Source organism: Neopelma chrysocephalum, unplaced genomic scaffold (genome assembly GCF_003984885.1).
Source record: "Neopelma chrysocephalum unplaced genomic scaffold, ASM398488v2 Primary Assembly neopelma1_367, whole genome shotgun sequence".
Taxonomy (NCBI): domain Eukaryota; kingdom Metazoa; phylum Chordata; class Aves; order Passeriformes; family Pipridae; genus Neopelma; species Neopelma chrysocephalum.
The window spans coordinates 1,183,026-1,205,517 of NW_020898031.1; the positions used below are offsets into that span (position 1 = coordinate 1,183,026).

Genomic DNA, 22,492 nt, shown 5'->3' on the forward strand with positions numbered 1-22,492 from the left:
CGAGTGAGAGAACCGGGATGGACTGAGGGAACCGGGAGCGACTGAGGGAATCGGGACCGACTGAGGGAACCGGGATGGAATCAGAGAACCGGGATCGAGTGAGAGAACCGGGAGCGACTGAGGGAACCGGGATGGACTGAGGGAACCGGGATCGAGTGAGAGAACGGGGATGGACTGAGGGCACCGGGATGGACTGAGGGAATCGGGACCGACTGAGGGCACCGGGATGGAGTGAGGGAACCGACTGAGGGAACCGACTGAGGGACCCGGGAGCGACTGAGGGACCCGGGACCCAGCGAGGGAACGGGCGGGGCCGCGGAGGGCTCGGGGCCCGGCTGGCGCTCGATGGATGCCCGTATCCTGGAGAGCAGGAAATCCCTCTCTTAGTCCTAGTGAAGCTCGCGCTGGGAACCGCGAGTCTGGGCTTTTAAAGGTCCCGAAGCGATGAACTCTGAAATAACGGTACCATTTAGCTCGGAGAGCGGGCTCTCCTTACTGTGCCCGTGACTGTTGATTTTAAGGTCCAGGTTAAAACCAGAAAGGTTCGTGTTTCATGGAGAAGCAAATGTATAAAGGCTTTACGTTGTTGTCAGTTCAACTGTGTTCTGTCTGTGGTATCTCTCTGACTCCCATTAATACAGTCTCCAAGAGCCTCATGGACTGATTTGATAATCTTTACAATGTCTTTGTGTTAAAAGTAAACCTGCCCCTGGAGCAGTGAGGGACCTGTGACCTCCTTTCCCCTGTGACGAGGGCTGTGTGCTCAGACAGCTGCTTCCACAGGGTACAAAGGGCTGCTTTCCTGTCAGTTCTCTGTTTGTTCCCAACAGTGTAGGAGGGAAATCATTTGTAATGGCATCTGCATGACTCAGAAGTCCAGAGATCGGCTCTGTGAACATGAAACATCTGTTCTAATTGCGCAAAGGAATCACTTGGCAGAGTTCAGGTAAATTTTGCACAACTGTCACTTTCGTGCCAGCTGGGTCGTGATGTCAGGGGTGTTATTCCTCCGTGCTGAACAGACCAGCAAAATAATACAGTGGAGATCAGTCCCCCGGCTGCTCCTCACCGCAAGGCCGGGTCACTCCCACATCTCACAGACTGTCCCTGAGTTCTGCTCTGGAACATCCCCGAGTTCTGCTCTGGAACATCCCTGAGATCTCATCTGGAACATCCCTGAGATCTCATCTGGAACATCCCTGAGTTCTGCTCTGGAACATCCCTGATTTCTGCTCTGGAACATCCCTGATTTCTCATCTGGAACATCCCTGATTTCTCCTCTGGAACATCTCTGATTTCTCCTCTGGAACATCCCTGATTTCTGCTCTGGAACATCCCTGAGGTTTCATCTGGAACATCCCTGACTTCTGCTCTGGAACATCCCCAAGCTCCGCTCCGGAACAGGGCCCCCTGAGGGCTCCCTGCCGGCCGAGCGGGGAGAGGGGCGGGCACGGGACAGGGACAGGGGAACCGGGACAGGGAAATGTGCCCCGGGACAGGGAGACGTGCCCCGGACACGAGCCCCGGGCGCGCTCCCGCTCCCGCCGCCGCGCTGGGGGGGCTGCGGCGCGCGCGCACCTCCCCGTGCGTCACCGGGCGCGCGCCTCCCGTCGGCCAATAGCGGCGCTCGCTGCCGGCCCCGCCCACAGAGCCCGGCGCGTGCCTGTCCGCGCGCCGGGGGGCGGGGCCTGTGCCGGGAGCGCGCGCGGGGGACTCGCTCCGGCCCAGCCGAGCCCGGCCCGGGAGAGCTCGGATCGGATCAGATCGGATCGGATCGGATCAGCTCAGATCAGCTCGGCCCGGCCCAGCCCCAGCCCCAGCCCCACCGCCCCCATCCCCGCCCGGCTCAGCCCAGCCCCAGTCCCAGCGCCCCCCAGCCCGGCTCAGCCATGATCCACAGCCTGTTCCTGATCAACGCCGCCGGGGACATCTTCCTGGAGAAGCACTGGAAGAGCGTGGTGAGCCGCTCGGTCTGTGACTATTTCTTCGAGGCGCAGGAGCGGGCCTCGGAGGCGGAGAACGTGCCGCCCGTGATCCCCACGCCGCACCACTACCTGCTCAGCGTGTACCGCCACAAGATCTTCTTCGTGGCCGTCATCCAGAGCGAGGTGCCGCCGCTCTTCGTCATCGAGTTCCTGCACCGCGTCGTGGACACGTTCCAGGTGCGGGTGCCTCGGGTGCCGCGGGTGCCGCGGGCCGGGCGGGCAGAGCCTCCTGTGCCGCACCGGGGTTCGCTCTGTTCGCCCCTCACTTCGCTCTCATCCTGCAGGGGCGAGGGGACAGACAAGGGCTTGCGGTGGTTGGGGATTTACTGCCTGGAATTACGGTGGATCCGGGACCCACCCGCGCTCAGGGGAAGGAGCTTTCAGCAGTCGGTGTTTCTGCTCTGGCAGCTGGAACTAAGGCCAAGCTGACCTTGTTCTCACAGGGAGCTTTTTGACGTGCTTTAGTCGGTTAGTGACACCCAGCCCCTGTGCTCACAGCTGGGGATGCTTCTTGGAATCCTCCTAAATAGTGGGTTCGTAGGGGCTGCCCCGGAGCAGCCCTGTTCCCTCTGGGCTCTGGTGGACATGGTCCATGTAAGAAAATGGTGCAGATGTCTGTCCTTCTGCCTGCCAACAACAGGGTTGTGTTCCCCAGATTTGAGATGTCTTGTGACCAGCATCCTGACAGAACACAGGAAATGTGGTGCTTGGTCAAACAAGTGTCATGTGAGCTCTTCCTTCCAGATGCCAATCGAAATGTGAGTGTATTCTGAGTTCTGCTTCACTGTGGATTGGCTGTTCAGGCCAAAAAGGGATCCTGTCAGACCTTTAGGCTTTGTTTTTTCTTGGGGTACAAGATGTGTGTCTTCACTGGCCTGGCCGTTTATTAAAATCTGATATGTCTGAAAAAGAAATAGTGCTTGTAGTGCAGGACAGTTCTCTGCTGTCACACTCTCTGTTACTCATGCTTTGTGCAGAATGTCTGGTCTCCTAAACTGCTGTAACTAACCAGCAGCTCAGCTGTGTGTTTGTGCTCCCTCCTGAAAGAAGAAGCTGGATTTATTCCTGGGGGGGACACAGGACTGAATGATCAGGAAGATTCTCTTTCAGCAGTTGTTGATTAATTATTTCTTTTGCACAGGATTATTTTGGCGTGTGTTCAGAGCTGATAATCAAGGACAACGTTGTGGTGGTTTATGAGGTGCTGGAGGAGATGCTGGACAATGGCTTTCCATTGGCAACAGAGTCTAATATTCTTAAGGAACTGATAAAACCTCCTACTATCCTGCGGACAGTCGTCAACACCATCACAGGTACAGGGAATCAAAACACAGATAAGCTGGGAAGTCCATGTGCAATATTCCTGCAGAAGTAAATCAGGACATGGGTGAGGGAAGTTTATGTTCCCTGCCATTCTAAACTGCAGCACAGCTGTGTTCCTGCTGTGCTTGGGGTTCCTTCCAATTTCAGCACCAGCTGCACTTTGGGTTTTTGTTTGGTTTTGGGTTGGTTTGGTTTTTTGAACTGCAGCAGCCAGATTACACCTCCAGTCCCAGCCGTGCCCTGACTTGCAGGATGTCAGTGAGCTGTGGGTTCACACATCCCCACGTGTTAACACTTGCTTGTGCCCATGGTGTGTTTTAGAGCTGGGTGTAAGAGAGATGTAAACTCTGGAATACAGTGAGTCTCCAAGATAATTACCCCCCTACAAAGAAACAGAGGTGCTCAGGGGTTAATTACAATTAAGTTCTGTAAGTCGGGGGCTTGTTCTGGAGCACTGTCTGACGTCTGGGCTGGTTGTGGTTGCCTTTCTTTTTCCAGGAAGCACTAATGTGGGTGACCAGCTTCCCACTGGGCAGCTCTCAGTGGTGCCCTGGAGACGGACTGGTGTAAAATACACCAACAACGAGGCCTATTTTGATGTGATTGAGGAGATCGATGCCATCATCGACAAATCAGGTACGGGAGCTGCTCCTGGCTGACACAGGGTGACTGGGCCTGATAGTACCTGAAGAGAGAGTTGGGTTTTCGAAGAGGATCACCTTCCTCCAAGTGTGGGAAGCTCTGTTTCTGTTTTACTCTGGGTTGTTGCCATCCTGTACGTGCTGCTCAGTCAAAAATTTCACAGAGGTACCACGATTTTCACTTGTCCTTGTTCTTGAGGTCTCATAAGCAATTTTATATTGGGAAAATAGAAGATGAGCAAATATTCTTTCTCTTTAGTATTTGTGCATCTTAGTCTTGTTAGATTTGGGAGTCTTGTTAGATTTAATGGTCTTTGGCCCTTAAAATGGACATTGCTGGTGTCTGTTGTTCTTAATTGTTTGCATCTTCTAGAGAAGTCATTGGGAATGAGAAAAATGTTGAGCAGGCAACATAATGAACCATGACATTTCATAAAGATAATAGATTTCCTTCCTCCCCACTGAGGGTTTTTCCACTTTGGGATTTTTTTGACCAGGTTCACATAACCACCTGTTTGCTTTATTGTTGCAGGTTCCACAATTACTGCTGAAATCCAGGGGGTGATTGATGCTTGTGTCAAGCTGACTGGGATGCCAGACCTTACCCTCTCCTTTATGGTAAAGCTCAAGGATGTGTTTTTACTGAAGTAATTTGAAAAGCATTTCCCAGCCCCCCTGCTAAGATCTGTCTTACACTGACAGATTGCAGCACATCAGACTCTGGTTATGCCAAACATAAAGAGAAAGAAATGACGATGGGAACTCATAGTGAACTTCAGTAACTTTGAGCCTAGAAATTTTATTTTCAGGTTCTTTGTTTAAAAGCACTGTTTGTGTGGGCTGTGACTAAGCTTTTGAGTCTTTAGTGGTGCTTTAGGCAGATATGAAGGGCCATCTTCTTCATGAGTATGTATCAATGCAATTATTCAACGTGACTAAATTTTCTAAAATAGGATAAAAAATACCCTGAGAAAGGCCCTTCAGGGGCAGGAGATGGAGAAGCAGAGGAGGTCCTTTGAGGGGGCACAGCCCTCCCAACCCTCATGCTGTGTCTTTGCTGCAGAACCCTCGGCTGCTGGACGACGTCAGCTTCCACCCCTGCGTGCGGTTCAAGCGCTGGGAGTCGGAAAGGATCCTCTCCTTCATCCCACCTGATGGGAATTTTCGCCTGCTCTCCTACCATGTCAGTGCTCAGAAGTAGGTGATGAATGTAGTGCTGTGAGTTATGAAATTTGGATCTTTCTGGCCAGGGAGAGGATGAAAAAAAGGGAACTTTTAAAGATCAGGTGGTGTGTTGTGCCAAATGAAGTAGAGGGGCACGATAACTTGCATTTTTCCTTTTTCAAAATACATTTTCTCCTTGTTTGGAGCAGTAATTCTGTAATTTCTTTTTGGTCAGCCAGCATTTTTCAAAGACTGGTAGCAGATAAACAAACTAGAGAGGGAAAGAGTTGGGCAGTGGGCAGTAATCAAGCTGTTGATTTCCCGTGCTTATAAAAAAATTTTAGAATAAAACCAGGTGAAAAGAATTGTAATTAAGACTTGAGAATGGGATTCCAACTTTGCCCTTAGATCAAGCAGACGGGTGGAGGATTTCCTTCTCTGTTAAGGAGGTTGGTTCCCAATGTTCTCAGTGCATTGGGAAAAGCAAATACGAAGGCAGGAGATGCACAACGACTTTGTGTGTCTGTCTCTGTTCCAGTCTGGTGGCAATTCCCGTCTACGTGAAGCACAACATCAGTTTCCGGGACAGCAGCTCCCTGGGGCGCTTCGAGATCACCGTGGGGCCCAAGCAGACCATGGGCAAGACTGTGGAGGGAGTGATGGTCACCAGCCAGATGCCAAAGAGTGTGTTAAATATGACCCTGACACCCTCTCAGGGAACACATGTCTTTGACCCCGTTACAAAGGTGAGAGCAAAGGTAGAAATTAGATACTATTTTTTTTTAATTTTGAAGAAAATGCAGTTGAGCTGCTCCTGGCATTTCCAGGACCACAGCTTTGCTGAAGGCAGGATCTTTTTTTGGGATGGGGTGCTATCTTTTCTTTTTCTGAACAATTGCATACTAGAAGTTTCCTCAGTCCCCACAACAAATAGCTGGGTGTCTGAGTGGATTGTAGTGCTGGTTACTTGGTGTGTGAAGCAAATGCCAGCCCTGGTGTTGTGTGATGGGTCTGTGGATGCCTCACAAACTTCTGCATATCTAGTTGTCATGCCTGGTGCTGCACATTAGACTTGGTCCTTGGCAAGCACTGAGGGTTTTGGTGGGTTTTGACTTGGTTTGGGGTGTTCTGTTTTTGTTGTTTGAGTTAATTTAAATTTAAATCTGATGGGCTTGTCCATGGGGCCTTTAGCACAAGTAGTGGAAATATCATTCGTGGAAGGCTTTTGGGAGGTATTTGCTCCTTAAGCCTGTGTCTGTCCAATGTGTGTCTGTCCAGTGTGAAAGGTGAGGTACTAAGAAGACATTTTTCACAAAGAAACACTAAAAGCTGTCACTGGAAGGGGACTCTTCTTTAGAGAGTGTTACAGCATTTCTGTTTCACTGCTGAATTTTCTGTTCTTTTCAGTTACTGTCGTGGGATGTGGGGAAAATAAACCCCCAGAAACTGCCAAGCCTGAAGGGCAGTGTGAGCCTGCAGGCTGGGACATCGAAACCAGATGAAAACCCCACCATTAACCTGCAGTTTAAAATCCAGCAGCTGGCTATATCTGGTAAGTGGCTGTCAGGTAAAGGAGGGGAATGTTCTCTCTGTGCCAGTGCCCATTCTGCAGGGAGCTGAAGTAGCTTTGCAGGCCTTCTACAGTACATTCTACCTGAAACAAGCAAAGAATTGTCTGCTTTGACTGCAGATACATGGATTTGTTCTCTCTGCTGCTCTGTGAAGCAATTTACCTACATTTTCTTGCATTTGGTGCTTACAGAGCTATAAAGAATTTTAGGGTATGGATGTGTTTGTAAAGAATGATTCTGACATTAGGCAGTTGTCAGCTTTTCTCTGTTCTGTTCAGTGCTTGCTAAAACTTCCCCTGTGCTTTCTGCCCCTCTAGTGGGATCTTCTGTCCCTCTCTGGAAGGCCTGTCTGCTTTGTTTGTGGCAGCATCACTCATGCTGTGTTTGTTTGCCCTTAGGACTGAAGGTGAATCGCTTGGACATGTATGGGGAGAAGTACAAGCCATTCAAGGGGATCAAATACATGACTAAGGCTGGCAAGTTCCAGGTCCGGACCTAGAGGATCCTGGCAGCGAGGAAGAGCCCTTCTCCTTCTCCCCTGTCCCTGGCTGCTGGGTGCAGCCTCTTTCCCCATCCATCTGTTTAGGGTTGCTCCCTTGCCTGTAGTAGCATGAGCAGGAAAGCAAGTGCTCAGACTGCTGGAAAGCAGGGGAAAGTAAGGTTGGCCTGAAACCACCTCATCTCTAGCTGAGTCCTGAAGTCTTTGGAATAATAGCGGATGGGAGAAGTGTTTGGGTCCCTTGGGATTAGTGAGTCAGCTGTTTAAGCTTCTATCACCTTCATTTTGCTGTCTTAGAGGAAATTCCAGGTATTTATTGCCTTTTGTATCTCCTCTTCCTTGTATTTTGGTTGGCTTTTATCCCTTTGTAGATGATCCGAAGTTGAATTTCCACAAACTTCAGCTCCAGTGTGAGGATCAGCACCTGCCCTTCTCCCTCACTGTGTGTCAGGATGCAGAGCTGTTCTTGGCAGCAGGGAAATCATCTTGCCTTTCTGCCTCAGAGGGGCTGGAGAAAGTGGAAGGGTGGATTGTTCCACCCAGGATAGCTGGTTGAGAAGCCTGAGATTGGGGATGGTGCCACAGAGGGAGGAAGGGAAGAAGTGGATGCTTCTTCTGGATACTTCCTAAGCCATCTTGGTCGTTAAGTATCTTAAATCTCTGAACACAGGCTTGAAATGCATTCAAATCCTGTAACTGGTGTGTGGTGGCATCTGTGTCATTCTGCTTCTCTGGTTATTTTATCAGTATTTGAAGGTAGGAATTCTCCCAGCTGCTTTGGGGAATCGGACGAGACAGGGAGGGGAAATTTTGTGAGGACACAGCACTGATGGAAATTGCAGCCTTGAGTAAATGAAGATAATCACTGTCCTATAACTTGGTGGAACCTCTCTCTGCCACTGCTTGCCTATTGCAGATGAAGGCAATTCTGGCTGTTCTCCTGCTCACTGATGTCCTTCTTTGACATAATTGTGACCTGGTACCTTCGTAGTGTTCCTGCCTGTCCTACCTCATTCCAGTTCCTGTCCCAGTCAGGTGCTGTGGATTCAGGGGTTGCTCACTGGGACCATCTCCTGTGCAGGAGCTGTTGCTCCACGTGCCCACCCCAGGCTGTGGTACCTCCCTGTGTGCAGCAGGAGATGAGAGGCCCCTGCAGTGGTGGTGGTGTCTGGAACAGGCTCTCTGGCCCCCACATGCCAGGGGGTTTTCCCTGTGGGAGCAAACAGGGACAGCCCCTAAAGGAAGGGTGGCACCCATGGGGGGTGTGATGGGCACCTGCAGTGGGTGAGTGGCACCTTGCCTGTGGAGCTGCAGGTTCCAGGGGAATGCCAGAGCAGGTGGCATCTGCTGAGGTGACATTCCTGCTGAGCATGTTCAGTGCAAATGAAACCTTCGACGAGGGCATCAATAAAATTAATTTTTACATGTCATCTGTGTCATTTCAGTGTGGTTTCTGCAGGCTTTACCAGAAATATGGTTGGTATTTGAGGAGGAAGGTAAACTATGCCAATTGGACTGTGAGTAGTGGGTGCCCTAGGGAGATAAATGTCTTTATGCAGCTGGGATTGTAAGCCAGGGACTAAGTCACTGTCTGACAAGCTAAAATTCATTACTTTCTTGGTAATTTTCCTTAGTGTTTCCCAAAAGGAGTGCTGAGCATTTCCTGGAACCTCAGTGAAAATGTCTTTAGGAGTGCTGCTGAACCATTTCTGTGTACTGGGCAGGGGAGCAGGCTCAGGGTAGTGCTTTGGTTATGAAGACAATGAAATACCTCATGACCTTCCTGCTCCTCAAGTGCTGATCCTGTCCTCTGGCTCTGTAGCTTTGTTTTTTAAACGATCTTTTCTGCCCTGCTGAAGGGATTCATGTTACTCAAGGTTTATTAAGTACATAAAGGCACCTGGCCCTTGAGCCAGTTTCTGTATCAGTCTGAGGTGGCTGCAGGGTCCTGTGGGGTGAAAGAAGAAACAGGGCAGAACTGGGGAACAACATTCATGACATGAGCTGGTTGACAGAAGGACTTTTGGGGAGGAAACATGAGGTGTAGCTGTGGACCTCAGGCACCACAAATGCTGATGCTGACCTGGGTTCTCAAAGACCTTGAATATGACAATAGCAACTGCAAAGGCAGAGGAAGGCAAGCAAGCAGATGGCAGTGGCTATTCTTAGACCTTGTCTAAAGATGGTGCTGCTGTGTCCTGGCAGAGGACAAGCAGGGATAAAAGCAGGATAAGAAGTGGAAAAGTTGATATTGTAAAGATGGAAACGTTTTATTGGTGGCTGTTAGGTCACATTGAGTTCAAATAATGTATTTAATGGACTGTTTGAATTGCAAAACAGAAGTGTTCCTGAGGACACTTACTTGTGTTACTCAGTGGAACAGTTTTGGCTGTTTTACAGGCTGCAGGTATTTGGCAGGCTTGGGAAGAGGCACAAGAGCACTTGGAAATGGGTGTAGGGGAGATGAATGGAAATTAATTTGTATTTTTCTCAACATTAATATTTAATAAAATGAAAATATCAACAATAAAAAGAAAATTTACACCAAAACCCTGAACTGTGACTCTTCATTAAAAAACATCTTGGGGGTTTTTTTCCCAGTCCACTGTTGTAGAACTGACTGGACTTACACCACCATTGCTCTGAGGGCATTAGAGATCATCCCTCTGAGGGCATTTTCTAAGCTGGGAGCTGGAAGATCACAGACCGTTTGTAAAGCTGCCATTTACAACCCCCCTTTTACCATCCTCCCCACATCTCTCCTCTGTGCTTACAGTGAGGTTCTGTATTTGACTGGATGCTGTGCTGGTCTGTTCTCAGAGAGCTCCTTAAAGCTGAGAGAGGAAACATTTGGAGTTACAATGTTTTGAGTTTCCCAAGTACAGCAGACTGGTGTTCTGGCTACCAAAGCTAAAACTCCTTTTGTTCCCTCAGTATAACGTTTTCCTTTTGTAAAACAGTAGTTACACCTGCTCTCTCTTTATAAAGCAGTTGGACAAAGGAGAAGCTTTCAAAGAGGCTTCACTCCTCGGGTGTGCACAGATGCCACTCAGTGTCACATGGCAGCTGCAGTGCAGGGCAGCAAAGCTGATTACTGAGGGCTGGTTCCTGGGGATTGGTTGTACCTGCCCTGGCTGCTGTGAAAGGACAAAGGCAGCCTTGTGACATGTGATTTGGCCTTTTACTTGTGGATATAAATCTAGCAGGCACTTAAAACTGCTGCCATTACACTTGTCCTTTGTTCTGCCCCACTGCACTGAAAAGAGAGCTTTTGCTTTCATATCAGATGATAATGCATAAAAATTTAATAGTCAAAAAGTATGCACTGATCCTGTGGCAGATCAGGCTGATGTTAATACCTTTACCTATTCCTTTACCAGGAGGAAAAGCAAGTGGGAGAATAGAATGTCCTAACAAGCATGTCACCCTGGATTTGCTCAGAGAGTTTAAGCTCAGACTTGGTTAATTAATCAGTCCCAAACTGAAAAAGCAAGTAGTATATTGATCTGGAAATAAGCAGCTCATGCCTACAGCTTTGTTCTTTCTATGGAGTCAAGCTGAAACCAGCTTAAATTACCCAAGTCAAATGTTGTAAGGACAGAGCTTAAGTCTGACTGGAATGTCTTCCAATTTTACAGCCAAGTAAGGAGGGAAATGAAGTTTTCAGGAAATTAGATCTGTCCTCTTTGCCTTCAGTTTACACCCATTTCCAAAACAACATATCTGCTTCAGGGATGCATGATGTTCTCTCTTGGTTTGTTCTTTTGGCCCAAAACTAATTTTAAATTGTACTCATGTGATTTGATGCAAGTGGAAAGCTTGGGGATGTTGGGGGCAGAGGAGGATTAGTTTCTGATAACCTGTAGTAAGGAAAGGAGGGTGATTTGGGAACGTCCCCTTCTCACACACTGCAGTTTGTCTTCCCGTTAAAGTCACGAGCCTGTGGACAAACAGGAAGCCCTTGAAGTCCTTAAGGCACCAGAGGGAAGTTGTGAGGACATGGCCACAAGACTGCAAAGAGTTCATGGTTCTTTCTCAGGGTTTCATGGTGTCCTGAATCCAGCCCAGGTAACGACTCACATTTGTGTAAACCCCAGGGATGTCCTTGCGGCCACAGCCAATCCCCCAGCTGATGATCCCCACCAGCACCATCCGCCCGTCCTTCGGGCACACCAGGGGCCCTCCAGAGTCACCCTGCAGAGAAGCAGCAGATTAGGAACAATTTCCTTTCCTGTTTGTTTGGTTTTGTGTCGCTCCCACTGTCTTTAGAGGTGCACTAGTGTTTGCAGAAATGCCCTGTGCTCTCAGTAACAGCACTGTGACAGAAATCACTCTCGTGTTCCAGATTCCCTCAATGCTCCTCGTGGGGAAGATGCAAAAGAGATGTAAGACTAAAGTGTCTCACTTTGTATGATGCTCATTTCTGAAATGTAGGTGAGATGTTGATAAGAAGCAAAAGAGGAAGGTTGTGTGTAACAGTAAAGCAAAATTATTAAAGAGCTGTTCAAGCAGAAAGGATGTGGAGTGAATGCATCCCCTCCTTTTTCCTCATGTCATAGCTGCTCCTTCTCCACCATCTTTCAGTCTTTATTTTTCTTTTCTCTGCTTTTCAGTAGAGAGGCACCCCCTTCCTCCTCCAGGACCTCCTGCTGAGTGTTTTGCATGCTCACATAACAGAAAATATTAGGAAATGCTGGGGTGGATTTTCCTGTTCAGTTTTGTGGAATTTCCTGTATTTGGGATTTTCAGCCTGTGTTGTTCTGGTTTGATTGGCTGAGTGTGCCCTGCCTTCCCATCTACGAGGGGCAAGGGAAGGAAAAAGAAAGAGGAGCCAGCAGTTCTGTTCTGTTCTGTTCAACAAAAGTCTACTGGAACTGCCACGTAGGCAGATGCACAACTCCTTTAAACTATTTTCTGAAGCTTTTTGTTTGGTTGGCTCAGACTACCAGGGGCAGAGAAAAGAAGGGGAGCAGGGCAGGAGAAGAGGAGCAGAGCTGGGTTTACCTTGCAGGCATCATCCAGGTTCCTGGTGTCCCCTGCACACAGCATGTTGTCGGTGACCGTGCGGTTGTCCAGGAGCTGGGCTGTGCAGCGGTTGGCCGGGAACAGCCGGACCTGCCCCTCCTTCAGCTGCTCCGAGTAGAACGGAGAGACTGCCAGGGAAACCACAGGACACTTATATACATCTGTGTATGCATATGTACATTTTAAAAACATTGCAGTTCAGTTTCTGCAGTTCAGAGGAACATAAACAGAAGTAGCTCAGTAGCTAAATTAATATTTCCCTGCCAAAGGGTCTTTTCTATATCTTGGGTGTTCCACTTGGCCAGTGAGAGCAGCTTAAATCTGACTGAGAGAGAATATTGTTTCTTCAGCAAGCTTTAGCAAGTGAAAGGTTTTTCTAGGCTCCAAATTAAAGGCTGCTGGGTGGATAAGTCATCTTTGCACAGTTACATCAATCGAAATGAAGTCACAGGAAGTGCCTACAAAAATGCCTAAACTGTATGAAACAGGGTCCTAACTTTTTAATATTAGACTTGCACTAACAAAAATCTGATGCCTTGTCATACACAATATTGAGTAACTGGATAGGAATTTACACTTACATTGGAATGGAAGAGATTTGGTTGGTTGGTTGGTTTGGATATTGGGTTTATGTGCAGCTGCAATTGCACAAAATTGAAAGTTGGCAAGATTGTTGTTATTCAGTCTAGTTCTGAGTTACAGTTGCAGCATCCTGCCCTCTCAAAGAGTTTATCCTGTACTCCCTGTAAACAATGCTGAGGACAAGCCTGTAAAGCACTTTAAAAATCTGCAACTGTATGGTACATGAAACCTTGACAGGAAGGGATTTCTGTCCAAACCACAATATCTAAATGTACTGAGTGCAGCAGAAATGTGGCAGCTGGGACTGCAAACCTGCTGTCTTTCCTACCCTATCCATCGTGCCAGGTTTTTGGGTTTGTACTGTGGAGAGTATCAAGGAAGACTCTACTGGTCCATACAGCTGACAGAACTCAGATGAATGAAAAAACTGACAGCAGAACTTCCTTTTGAGTGACTCCTACTTATACATCCATTTTGTGGTGTTCATATAAGCCAATATACACATCAGACATTCAGTAAGGCTAAAGGCTTGCATTCTTTGATGGCAGGGGACTCAAGCTTTGGACAGACTATCTTCTACTCACATTCCTCATCTTTGCCATAGCCAGAGATCTCACACTCGGTCCAGTCAGGCAGCTGCAGCCCTGGTGTGGGGAGGCAGGCAGCTCTCACAGCGTCTGTCTCAACAGCACAGGCTCCTGCATCTGAGCTCAGCTGCAGCAGAGCTGAGGAGGGAGAAAACAATCCCCACTTCATTAACCACTGTTAAACTTGAGCCAACCGTGAGCTTTTCAGCCACAAGGTCAGAAAAGTTCTTACCAATATCATTGTTGAAATTTTCTGAGTCAAATCTCTGATGGACAATGTAGTTCTTCACTCGAAACTTTTGTTCATTTTCCTCGGGAGTGGCTCGGGAGGTCCTACCCAGCACAATCCTCAGCTGATTTGTGCTAAAGCTGGAGAACAAGAGAGTCTCTGTTCTTGTGTTAACTAGAGGGGACCCTTCCCTTCAAGATGTGTTGGAACTTCTGCTTTTCTCATTTTAGCACTATTACTACTCTGTTACCCAGGCAGCTTGACCTCAAGTGACCTATTTGGCTTCATTTTTGTGCTATTTCCTTACAGCCATCACGGCAAAGCTCCTCTGGCAAAGCTCCTCTGCCAGCCCCTTGCTGTTCTCAAGTTTCAGATGGCTCTGCATGTGTATTGACAACTTTGTTCTTCTGCTATTTGATATTCTGCTGTGGTACCTTGGTGCCATGCTGCTAGTTTGCACAATAAATGCCTCTCTGTAATGCTCAGCACAATTAACTGTAATCTTTAGTGCAGACTGGCTTACTGGGATAAAGAGGCTTTTTTCCAAGGCCGTACTGGACGCTTCCATTTTCCAGATTATTTTTTTTCCCCCAGACAGCGCCGAATCCTCAACTTACCGTTCCTGAAAGCAGTGAGCAGCCGAGAGCACCCAGCAGGAGCTGATGAGGGTGCCCCCGCAGAGGAAGTGCTCCCCGGGCAGCCGGCGGTAGGTGACGAAGATCGCAGCCTGCCAGGGGTGAGCCGCGATGTCGGCAGAGGAGCCCCCTCGGAGGCGGAACTGGCGGGCCCGGCGCTGCCGCTCGCCACACCGGGCTGGGGATGACAGAGCAGAACGGGCTGTTGGTGCCGGCACTCGGGCTCTGAGTCCGGGTTCAGAGCCTGTTAGTCACCGGTGCGTGTTGAGGCAGCCTGCTGCGAACTGTTTAGTATCTGACTCACTCCTGTTTCCTTGGAAACTTGTATTCGGATTTGAAAAATACAGTAAGGAAACCCTGCCTTTCCTGTCCTCCATTTCTGCAGTCTTCCCTTCTGGCAGAGGGAAAGGCACTGCTCTGAGAGTGGAGCTACAGAATCCCTTTCTACTCCAAAAGCTTTTTTTTTTCCCTCCAGCTCTTATTTTACTGTAAGAGGCTTGAGTTGAATAGAGATGGCATGCAGGACTGTAGTGCCTCAAAGACAGAGAAGAATCAGCAGTGCTAGTATCCTTACAGCAAGTAGGCACATTGCAGTACTCCCATGTGAGCTGACTTCCCTTCAGGACATGGCACCAGGGCTTGCTGTCATTGTCAGGATTCCTGCAGCACAGGAAAGAGAAGAGCTCTTTGTATTATCAGATCTGCAGGGGGTTTGTGGAGACCTAAAGGTGGCAGACTGCAACCCCAGTGTATTCTTTTTGATTTTTCTAGAGAGCCCTGAGGGCACATGGAATTTGCATTTATGGAGTCTGATGTTAGAGAAGCAGAGACAGGTCAGGCAGAACAAAATTACTATTGCAAGTGAGCTTCATTCCCAGCAGGAATGTATTTCCTGTGCTTTCTACACCCGACACATACCTGCAGAAATTGTGACTGCCAAGGCCCAGCTGGGAAGCGTCTCCTCTCCAAGCAGTAAATCGCCTGTTGAACAGGATCCCAGAATTCCACTTCAAACAGGTAGCTCCAGAACTGGTAACACTGTGGCTGCCTCGGTAATCTGTGCCTCGCCCAGATCTGCAGCTGGTGCTTGAAACTTCAACAAGAAAGCTGCACATTAACCCATGGATGGAACCCATCAGTTGTTCCAAAGTGGGATTTCTGTCAAGGCATCTCTCTGTTAACCAGACATATCTCAGTCTCTTGGTGTCATACACATTAAAAGCTTACATATAATTTAACGTGAGAGTCTCAACTTTTCAGGCTACAGAAACAGCACGAGTCCACAGCGAACCCTTACACATGGAGTGAATAATGGAAACTGCAAAGTCCCTTCCCTGTCCCCCTGCCCGTACCTTTGGAACAGGAGGGCACACTGCAGTGCTCCCAGGTGTACCTTCCCTCTTTATAGATATAGCACCACGGTCTGGAGTCCTCATCTGGGTTTCTGAAAGAGTTATGATATTATGCATTGTTACACAGCTGTTGTCAGTAGTCCCATGGCTGCCATCCACTTTGGTAGCTTCATCCTGCTCTGCAGTGAAGACATGGACTGACCCACCAGAGGTGTCTGGATTCCTGTTTTAACTGTGGAGTACATGGAGGTGAAGAGGAGATGGCCAGCAGCTGGCAGGGGTGGACAGCATGTTTGTGCAGTTGAGTTCATGTGCACAAAGCACGATATTTTTACAGTTTTGACTGGGATCTGGAACTGCAGGAAACTGAATCACAAATGGAGTTTTAGGCACTGAGAAGGGACAAGGGAAAGACTGTGGGATGAGAGATATCTGCATCTTTTAGTCTGTCATAAACATCCAGTCTAGATAGACCTGAAGTTCAGATATGCCTCCAGAAGCTGCAACTGCTGCTCATGTGCTGGGCCATATCTGCACCTGCTTGGTGTCAGACTCCAGCAAACAGCTGTTCCTTGCTCCAGGCTCTGGTTCCTCTGCCCTGTGTCCATCAGCCCCTCACCTGCAGTAGTTGTGATTGCCTAATCCCAGCTCAGCTGCATCTGCTCTTTGGCCATGGTATGTCCAGTCCATCAAGTCTTTGTTATTCCAATTTAAACATTCAGATCCACTCTCTGTCACACTCCATGTACCCCTGTATGTTACTCCAGCATCTCTGTAGCATTTAGCTTCAGTATCTGAACAAAAGGGAACAAAATGTTACCGGAAGGACAACATCCCAACCCTGCTTCCCCAGTCTCTGTTCCGTTTAAACTTGGCTCTCAGATGTCTTATCTAGTAAGTCAGTGAAAATGCCTTGTCAGGCAGACTGTAAGTGTAAACAAAGGTGTCTTCAGCTACAAAATTTAGGCTTTTATTAAGAGATGCTGAGAACAGCCCAGGTGTCCTTAAAAGTTCTTTGTAGTATTAGTTTTAGAATAAAAAGAGGCAACTTAATAGAGAGCCTAGAACACAGCAGGAGCTTCTGGGTACCTGATCCTTCTGTACTGCACAGCTCAACCCAATCAGTGTTCCCAGGAACTGATGTGCTCACTCACCTATTTCACACTGCTTCCCTGAGAAACCTTGGTGGCACTGGCAGATGAAGAGCTGTGGGGAATAATATGCCTGTGAACACTGGCCCCCATTGTAGCATTTATTTCTAGTGCAGGCTGTGGAATAAGCAAAAGCCAGGGAATACTGTTAGGTTTCACAGAAGCAAGAAGCTGGCAATGTACACACATCTTTCCTTTCCTGTTAGTCTCCTTTAGCCTGTTCTGTTTTTCCCTACCTACCTGGTATTGCCATGTGCTTACAGCCTTTCTGTAGTGCTGACATTCTTCCTTTGTTCCATTCTCTCCACATGTGCTGTCAGGAGACTTCCCCAGCCCCTTGCCCACTCCCACTCAGTCCTGCCTGAGCCAGCAGATATTGGTATTTTCATTTCTATCCTATTTCAAGCCAAATTTTCTGTGCAATAGCTCCAGCCCTGTGTTGTTCTTTCAGGTGGTTAGACAGACAATCTCTCATCCCTCACCATTTCCTCCCTCTTTTCCCTTGTCACACTCACCTCTGACAGGCACGGTGTGGCAGCGCCTCTGCCCACTGTCACACCTGCAGTACTCTGTCCTGCTCCCTGCCAGCCTCAGCCAGGTCCAGCCGTGCTGGAACACTTCTCCAGAGGAGCTGTCCTTGCAAACACCTGCAATCACAGAAAGGAAATCCTCCTTTAGAGACTGGGGGAAAAGACCTGGCTGAGCAAGAGGACTCCCACTTCCAGGAGACAAGGATCTGTGAAGGGAGCACCTGTCTGACAGGCTGCCCCTTCCCTTCTCAGACCACAGCTGTCCCATCCCTCTCATTGCTGTGCTGCTGGAGTTACTATTCCACCACTGACCAGCCTTGTTTGAAGAAGAGCAGTGGGAGGGGAAAACTTCCCTGAGCTGTGGATGGTACTAATGGTCTGGGATTTTGCCTTCTGACTCTCTCATTCAGATAACCACGACAAACAGTTTTCAGGCTCCACTCCTGCAGCATCATTTGCTTCCACCTCCCGTGTTCCTCACGCTCCAGGTCACAGGGTTGTGGTTTCCTGGCTTACCTCTGGGTCTGGCTCCCCGTCTGACACGTGTGAGTAAGCCCTGCAAGCAAAGGTTAATTCTGTAACTGCTCTCTTAAAATAACTGAGAGAACAAGTGTCTACAGAGAGTCAGTCTTCTTCTTGAGGTCATGAGAACCAGGGAAGCCATTCCAGAGGCACCAAAATCTTACCTGGCACTGGGTGGTCACGACTGCTCCCACCAGCAGGAGGAGACATGGGAGTTTGCCTTCCATTCTGAGTGTTTTCTACATCAGCTCCAAATCTCAAGTTATCTACAGAGACAAAAATAACATGTGGAACAAAGGGGTTTTACAGAGTGAATGGAGTTCAAGGTCGTAACCTTAAATAAAGGTTTTCAATTATGAAAATTCTTTGTACACACTTTCAACCCTTCACTTCTCAGCTGTCTGGTCTAGCTGTCCTAGTCTTCCAGAGGCACAAAAATCCTATACAAACCAAGAGGTGGGAGTGAGGTAGAGTAGCAGGCAAACAATTTAATTCCCAATCTCTAAGACTGCCCTGCAGTTCCAAATATTTGAAACAGTATTCAAGCACTGTCTCCCACACTATCACCTTTTTATCATCTACATTATATGTAGAAAGCTAACCCAATTATTTGAGAAAACTACTACTCCCAGAAATTAGGAGCTCAGACTCTGTTTATGCAAAGCCAGAGAAGGCAGCTGGATAGCAGCTGGTGAAATTGGAGTATGACAGATGAGTCAGAAATTGTGATTCATGGCTAATAAAGTGTGTTTGTGGGGTTTTGGTGGTTTTGTCATTGTGTTTGTTTGTTTGTTTAAGACTTGTTCAAAGAAAAAGCAAAAGGAACAAACAGTCCAGTTTCTGAAGCAGATCAGGAGTACAGCAGGACAGTTTAGGCTGTGATTTCTCATCATTAGGCAGTAAAAAGAGGAGACTTAAGTTGCAAGTCAGTCTGAACAAAGGAAAAGATTCACAAGAACATCTTCCAAAAACCTTAATTACTCCATGACTTGTCTTTAGGTCACAACTTGGTGATGAAATTCTTGTAATTCAGAGCATCTCTCAGGGATTTGTGTTAGCCCCCAAAACAAGGCAATACCAGTGAAATTTGAATCTTGGAGTGTTCTGGTGTTGTTGTGGGTTTGTTGTTGTTTGGGGATTTTTAGTTTGTTTGTTTGTTTGTTTTGGGGGGGTTAATTTGGGGTTTTTTGTGGAGAAGAGAGTGGCAGTGCTGACCTAACTGATACCTGGAGGAAGTCCCAGCTGTCTGAAACCAGCAGGAAACTACAGATAGTTTTCAGGGGTAGTAGGAAACATCTTTTAAAGTCTCTATTTAAAAAGCATCTGCATGTTTAATGTTTACTCAAGTTTATGGTTACAGTCAAGTTTCTCTCATCCAGTTGGCTGTACAAGTGGGTTCTTACCCAGCACGTGCTTACACTGCAGTACAGAGCAGTTCAGAGCCTGTCCAAAGTTAGTTTGCATCAGATGCCACATCCTTTCTTCCCCTCATTTCTGCTGTCCCAGCTTACAGTGCTGCCACGTCTCCTGCTCCTCTCCCCCTCTCCGTGTGGGATGCCTGTCCATCCCCTGATGGCTGCTGTCCCACTGTGCTTGGAAAACTGAGAGCAGATGTTGCCAGATGTTTATTTTCAGTTTTGGGAAAGGTACAGCTCAGACCAGTCCTTTGGAATGTTCTGGATGATAAGCAAGCCCCATCAAACTGAAACCATATGGCCGTTTGAAAAACACCACTTTGACAGGACTCCAGGCAGAAACCTGCAGTGTGCTTTCTGGCAGGACTCCCCTAAGCAGTGTGTGCCTTCTGATCTCAGCCTGTGCCTCCTCTCTGACCCAAAGTACTACAGCAATTAGTCACAGACTGAGATGTGATGTTCTGACATTTTGATTTGATTTGACACTTTCGAGTACATTAGGACACAAAAGATATACAATACCCTAAATTTGTCTCTCTTTGCTGAAGAATCAGCAGCAGGAATACTTACAATCCTACCTATTAATTTATTATTAATAACAGCCCTTCTAAGCAGTAAGAGTGTGAGCATTATCTTACCAATGTGGAATAATACCTAAAAAAGAGACGTAACTTATCAAGGTCGAACAAAAAGTCACTAATCACAAAATCACTTAGGTTGGAAAAGACCTTAAAGATCATTGAGTCCAACCATAAAACCAACATTGCCAAACCCACCATTAAACCATGTCCCTAACTGCCACATCTACAGGTACAGAAATGAAAAGTGGCTCTCCTCCCTCCCAGTAACACAGCATGTCCCTTCCAAAATACACTGATTCTGCATCTGTAAGGCTAATGGCTTTCTTGCTGATCAACAGTTACCTTCATTTAGTTCAAGCAACAGACTGCAGCTCCTTGCTGCCTTTTCCTGCCTTCTGGAGAAAGTGCTTTTGTATCCCTTTTCTGAGCTGAGCAATGCATAGCAGACTCGTACTATTTCTCCTTAAAAATATAACAGACAGACCTCTGGTTCAGGGGGAAAGAGTTAAAAAAAAAAAAACAAAAGACAAAAAAGTAAGATGCTGTAGTCTTTGAAAGCATTGGAGGAAATGAATATTTCAAAATCAGACTTTGTTTTGGGAATCATTCTCAGTATTCCTGTGGTTTTGGCCACATTTAAAGAGGAGCATGATTAGAGTGAACTGAAGATGACCCACCCTCCTCCTCCTCTTTGTCCCTCCATTATCCGGGTTTGGAACCTGGGGTGAGAGGAACAGTCTGATCTCCTCCCAGGGAGATTAGATAAATTCTTCTTTTTCAGCTAGTTCTCTGGGTCCCCTTACCATCAAGATATTTGTCCATAACTCTTCCTTTGGTTTAAGTTCTTCTGCTAATGTTCTTTGTGCAGGACACTCCTCCTTGCTTAATGGGTCAGAGCCTGAGGCTGTTGGTCCTTTCAAGAAAGCTTCAGCATTCTTGAAACAACTTTAAGTTAGCAGCTTTACCCACATTATGAATCCCTTCAAAAGCTGGAAGCCAATAGCTCAGTTAGGTAACTATCACCGTGATTCAGTGGGATTTATTAAATAATAATATTTAATAGTAGTTAATGAATTTGCCACTGATGTTGAAAACAGGAAACGCACTCTTTAAAACAGGTACAAAGTAGTACCTACCTTTTTGCTTTTTCTCTTCTGTATTCTGATTATTTCCTTTCCAGACCAGTCTGTGTTGGTGTTTTCTGTGTCTCTGCTCTTTCTCTGAACAGCTCCTGTCCTACTTACAGCTCCACTCGAGGGGGTGGAGACTCCCCGGGCCGTGCTGTCCACATCCCACCCCTTCCCGAGCATCTGGGGATGGTCCGGGCGGGCTGGTGGCTGCAGTGCCGGGAGGGAGCCTGTGCAGGACACAGGGAAGCTGCTGTACTCCGAGTGGAGGTGTCTGGCAGAGAGACCCCGACCTGCATGTGGAGCAAAGCATGCCCTGAACAGTGCCATGGGAGAAGAAACAGTCAGGGGAGCTCGTGAGTTAAATGAACAAAACGTCTAAGGAACTTTAGGTAGAAACAAAGAACAGCATGTTCTTTGTTTAACCCAGAGGGTTAAATGTTCACTGCTACTGCCCATCCTAGAAAATGAAGATCTACTCACCAGGGTGTGGCCATGAGGTATTCAGCTATCAAAGTGTGGCAGACAAATCCGAGTTATCGGTTTAAGAGCTGATCTTAGGGCTGGGTTATGAAAACAGTCAGTGATGCAGCTGTCAGAGTAATGGATGTGTCCTAACTATTCCTAACTGATCCAACAGCAATCAGGTTCCTATAGAATTTGGTGTGAGCACAGACATAAGAACTGGTGTTCTTATGAGGGACCTCCATCTTCAGTGTGGAGTCCTCATTTGGGAAGCACGGCAATGGTTATTTTGCATAATGGTAAAAGTGGAACACTGGCTACTCTGTATGTTTAGATCTTCTCTGTATGGAAATCTATGTCAAGATTATCACATGTATTTCTCCAAGAGTCACAGTGCTGGTGGTAACACTACTGCCATAAATCTGAGTCAAGGGGAGCTGCATCTGACTGTTTCCAGAAGGGACTCCCAGCTGCTGAGAAAAAGATGATTGAACACTGCTGAGCGATCAGGGGCTAATTTATTTCCTTTTTAAAAACAGCACCCATTTGCTACTGGACTTCTAGATTAAAGATGCTAACAAACTAATGGCCGTGGAGGGAAGAGGTCAGAAATCATCTCCTGACTTTTCACAGCTTAAGGACAACTACAACTTGTCTCCAGAGCGCTGTGCCATTTGTACCGCTTAACCCATTTTGGGAAAGGCAGCGATAACAGCGTCTGCTCTCTGAAGCACCATCTGCCGGCTTTGCTCTAAGCTGACCGTGCCTCGGGGTGGTTTCGGCAATGACACCGTTCAGTGTCGGTGACCAAGGGTGACACCGCGACACCCCCGCGGGCCGCCTTACCCCGAGGGGCCCCGCAGTGCCCGGCAGGTCTCGGAGCGCACCTTCCCTCCCTGGCGGCTGGAGCCCCTCACGGCCGGAGGGAGCGGCGGGGAGCGCAGGCACACGGCGCGCCCCGGACCGGCGGGTCCTGGCGATGTTTTGCCCTCACGATGCCCGCTCCCCTCGGCCCCGCTCCCCTCAGCCCCGATCCCCTCAGCCCCGCTCCCCTCACGATGCCCGCTCCCCTCACGATGCCCGCCCGCTCCCCTCACGATCCCCGCTC

General features: G+C 48.0%; 2 protein-coding genes across 6 annotated transcripts; one reads left to right on the forward strand and one right to left on the reverse strand.

The window, feature by feature from the left end:
• The first annotated feature begins 1,774 nt into the window (after positions 1–1,774).
• On the forward strand, positions 1,775–8,130 carry AP3M2 (adaptor related protein complex 3 subunit mu 2). Of its 2 annotated transcripts, none has more exons than XM_027706374.1 (8): positions 1,775–2,162; positions 3,127–3,298; positions 3,807–3,944; positions 4,482–4,567; positions 5,013–5,146; positions 5,652–5,859; positions 6,521–6,665; positions 7,083–8,130. In XM_027706374.1, exons 1-8 carry the CDS (start codon positions 1,890–1,892, stop codon positions 7,181–7,183), a joined length of 1,257 nt encoding a protein of 418 aa, XP_027562175.1. In that variant the 5' UTR covers positions 1,775–1,889; the 3' UTR covers positions 7,184–8,130. The 2 variants fall into 2 exon arrangements, with proteins under 2 accessions (XP_027562175.1, XP_027562176.1); XM_027706375.1 differs by lacking the exon at positions 1,775–2,162 and adding an exon at positions 2,272–2,743.
• A 1,304-nt stretch (positions 8,131–9,434) lies between these two features.
• Positions 9,435–22,317, reverse strand: PLAT (plasminogen activator, tissue type). Of its 4 annotated transcripts, none has more exons than XM_027706371.1 (15): positions 22,231–22,317; positions 20,929–21,212; positions 17,961–18,062; positions 17,791–17,830; positions 17,260–17,391; positions 16,748–16,861; positions 16,213–16,387; positions 15,594–15,685; positions 15,160–15,334; positions 14,816–14,901; positions 14,224–14,419; positions 13,610–13,746; positions 13,375–13,515; positions 12,188–12,336; positions 9,435–11,377 (listed from the first exon to the last, which is right to left on the reverse strand). In XM_027706371.1, the coding sequence occupies exons 3-15, from the start codon at positions 18,021–18,023 to the stop codon at positions 11,219–11,221; spliced, it is 1,659 nt and encodes a 552-aa protein (XP_027562172.1). In that variant the 5' UTR covers positions 18,024–18,062; positions 20,929–21,212; positions 22,231–22,317; the 3' UTR covers positions 9,435–11,218. The 4 variants fall into 4 exon arrangements, with proteins under 4 accessions (XP_027562172.1, XP_027562173.1, XP_027562171.1 ...); XM_027706372.1 differs by lacking the exon at positions 22,231–22,317 and adding an exon at positions 20,135–20,254 and having other exon boundaries at positions 20,929–22,187; XM_027706370.1 differs by lacking the exon at positions 22,231–22,317 and having other exon boundaries at positions 20,929–22,186.
• Between the last annotated feature and the right edge of the window lie 175 nt (positions 22,318–22,492).

Coding starts and splice junctions, on each gene's coding strand:
- AP3M2 (XM_027706374.1), top strand. CDS start 1,890: ATGATCCACAGCCTGTTCCTGATCAACGCCGCCGGGGACATCTTCCTG. Junction 4,568..5,012: donor ACCTTACCCTCTCCTTTATG/GTAAAGCTCAAG, acceptor TCTTTGCTGCAG/AACCCTCGGCTGCTGGACGA. Junction 6,666..7,082: donor CCAGCAGCTGGCTATATCTG/GTAAGTGGCTGT, acceptor GTTTGCCCTTAG/GACTGAAGGTGAATCGCTTG.
- PLAT (XM_027706373.1), bottom strand. CDS start 17,729: ATGATGCTGCAGGAGTGGAGCCTGAAAACTGTTTGTCGTGGTTATCTG. Junction 13,516..13,609: donor AAATTTCAACAATGATATTG/GTAAGAACTTTT, acceptor CTCCCTCCTCAG/CTCTGCTGCAGCTGAGCTCA. Junction 11,378..12,187: donor ACCTGGATGATGCCTGCAAG/GTAAACCCAGCT, acceptor GCTTCTCTGCAG/GGTGACTCTGGAGGGCCCCT.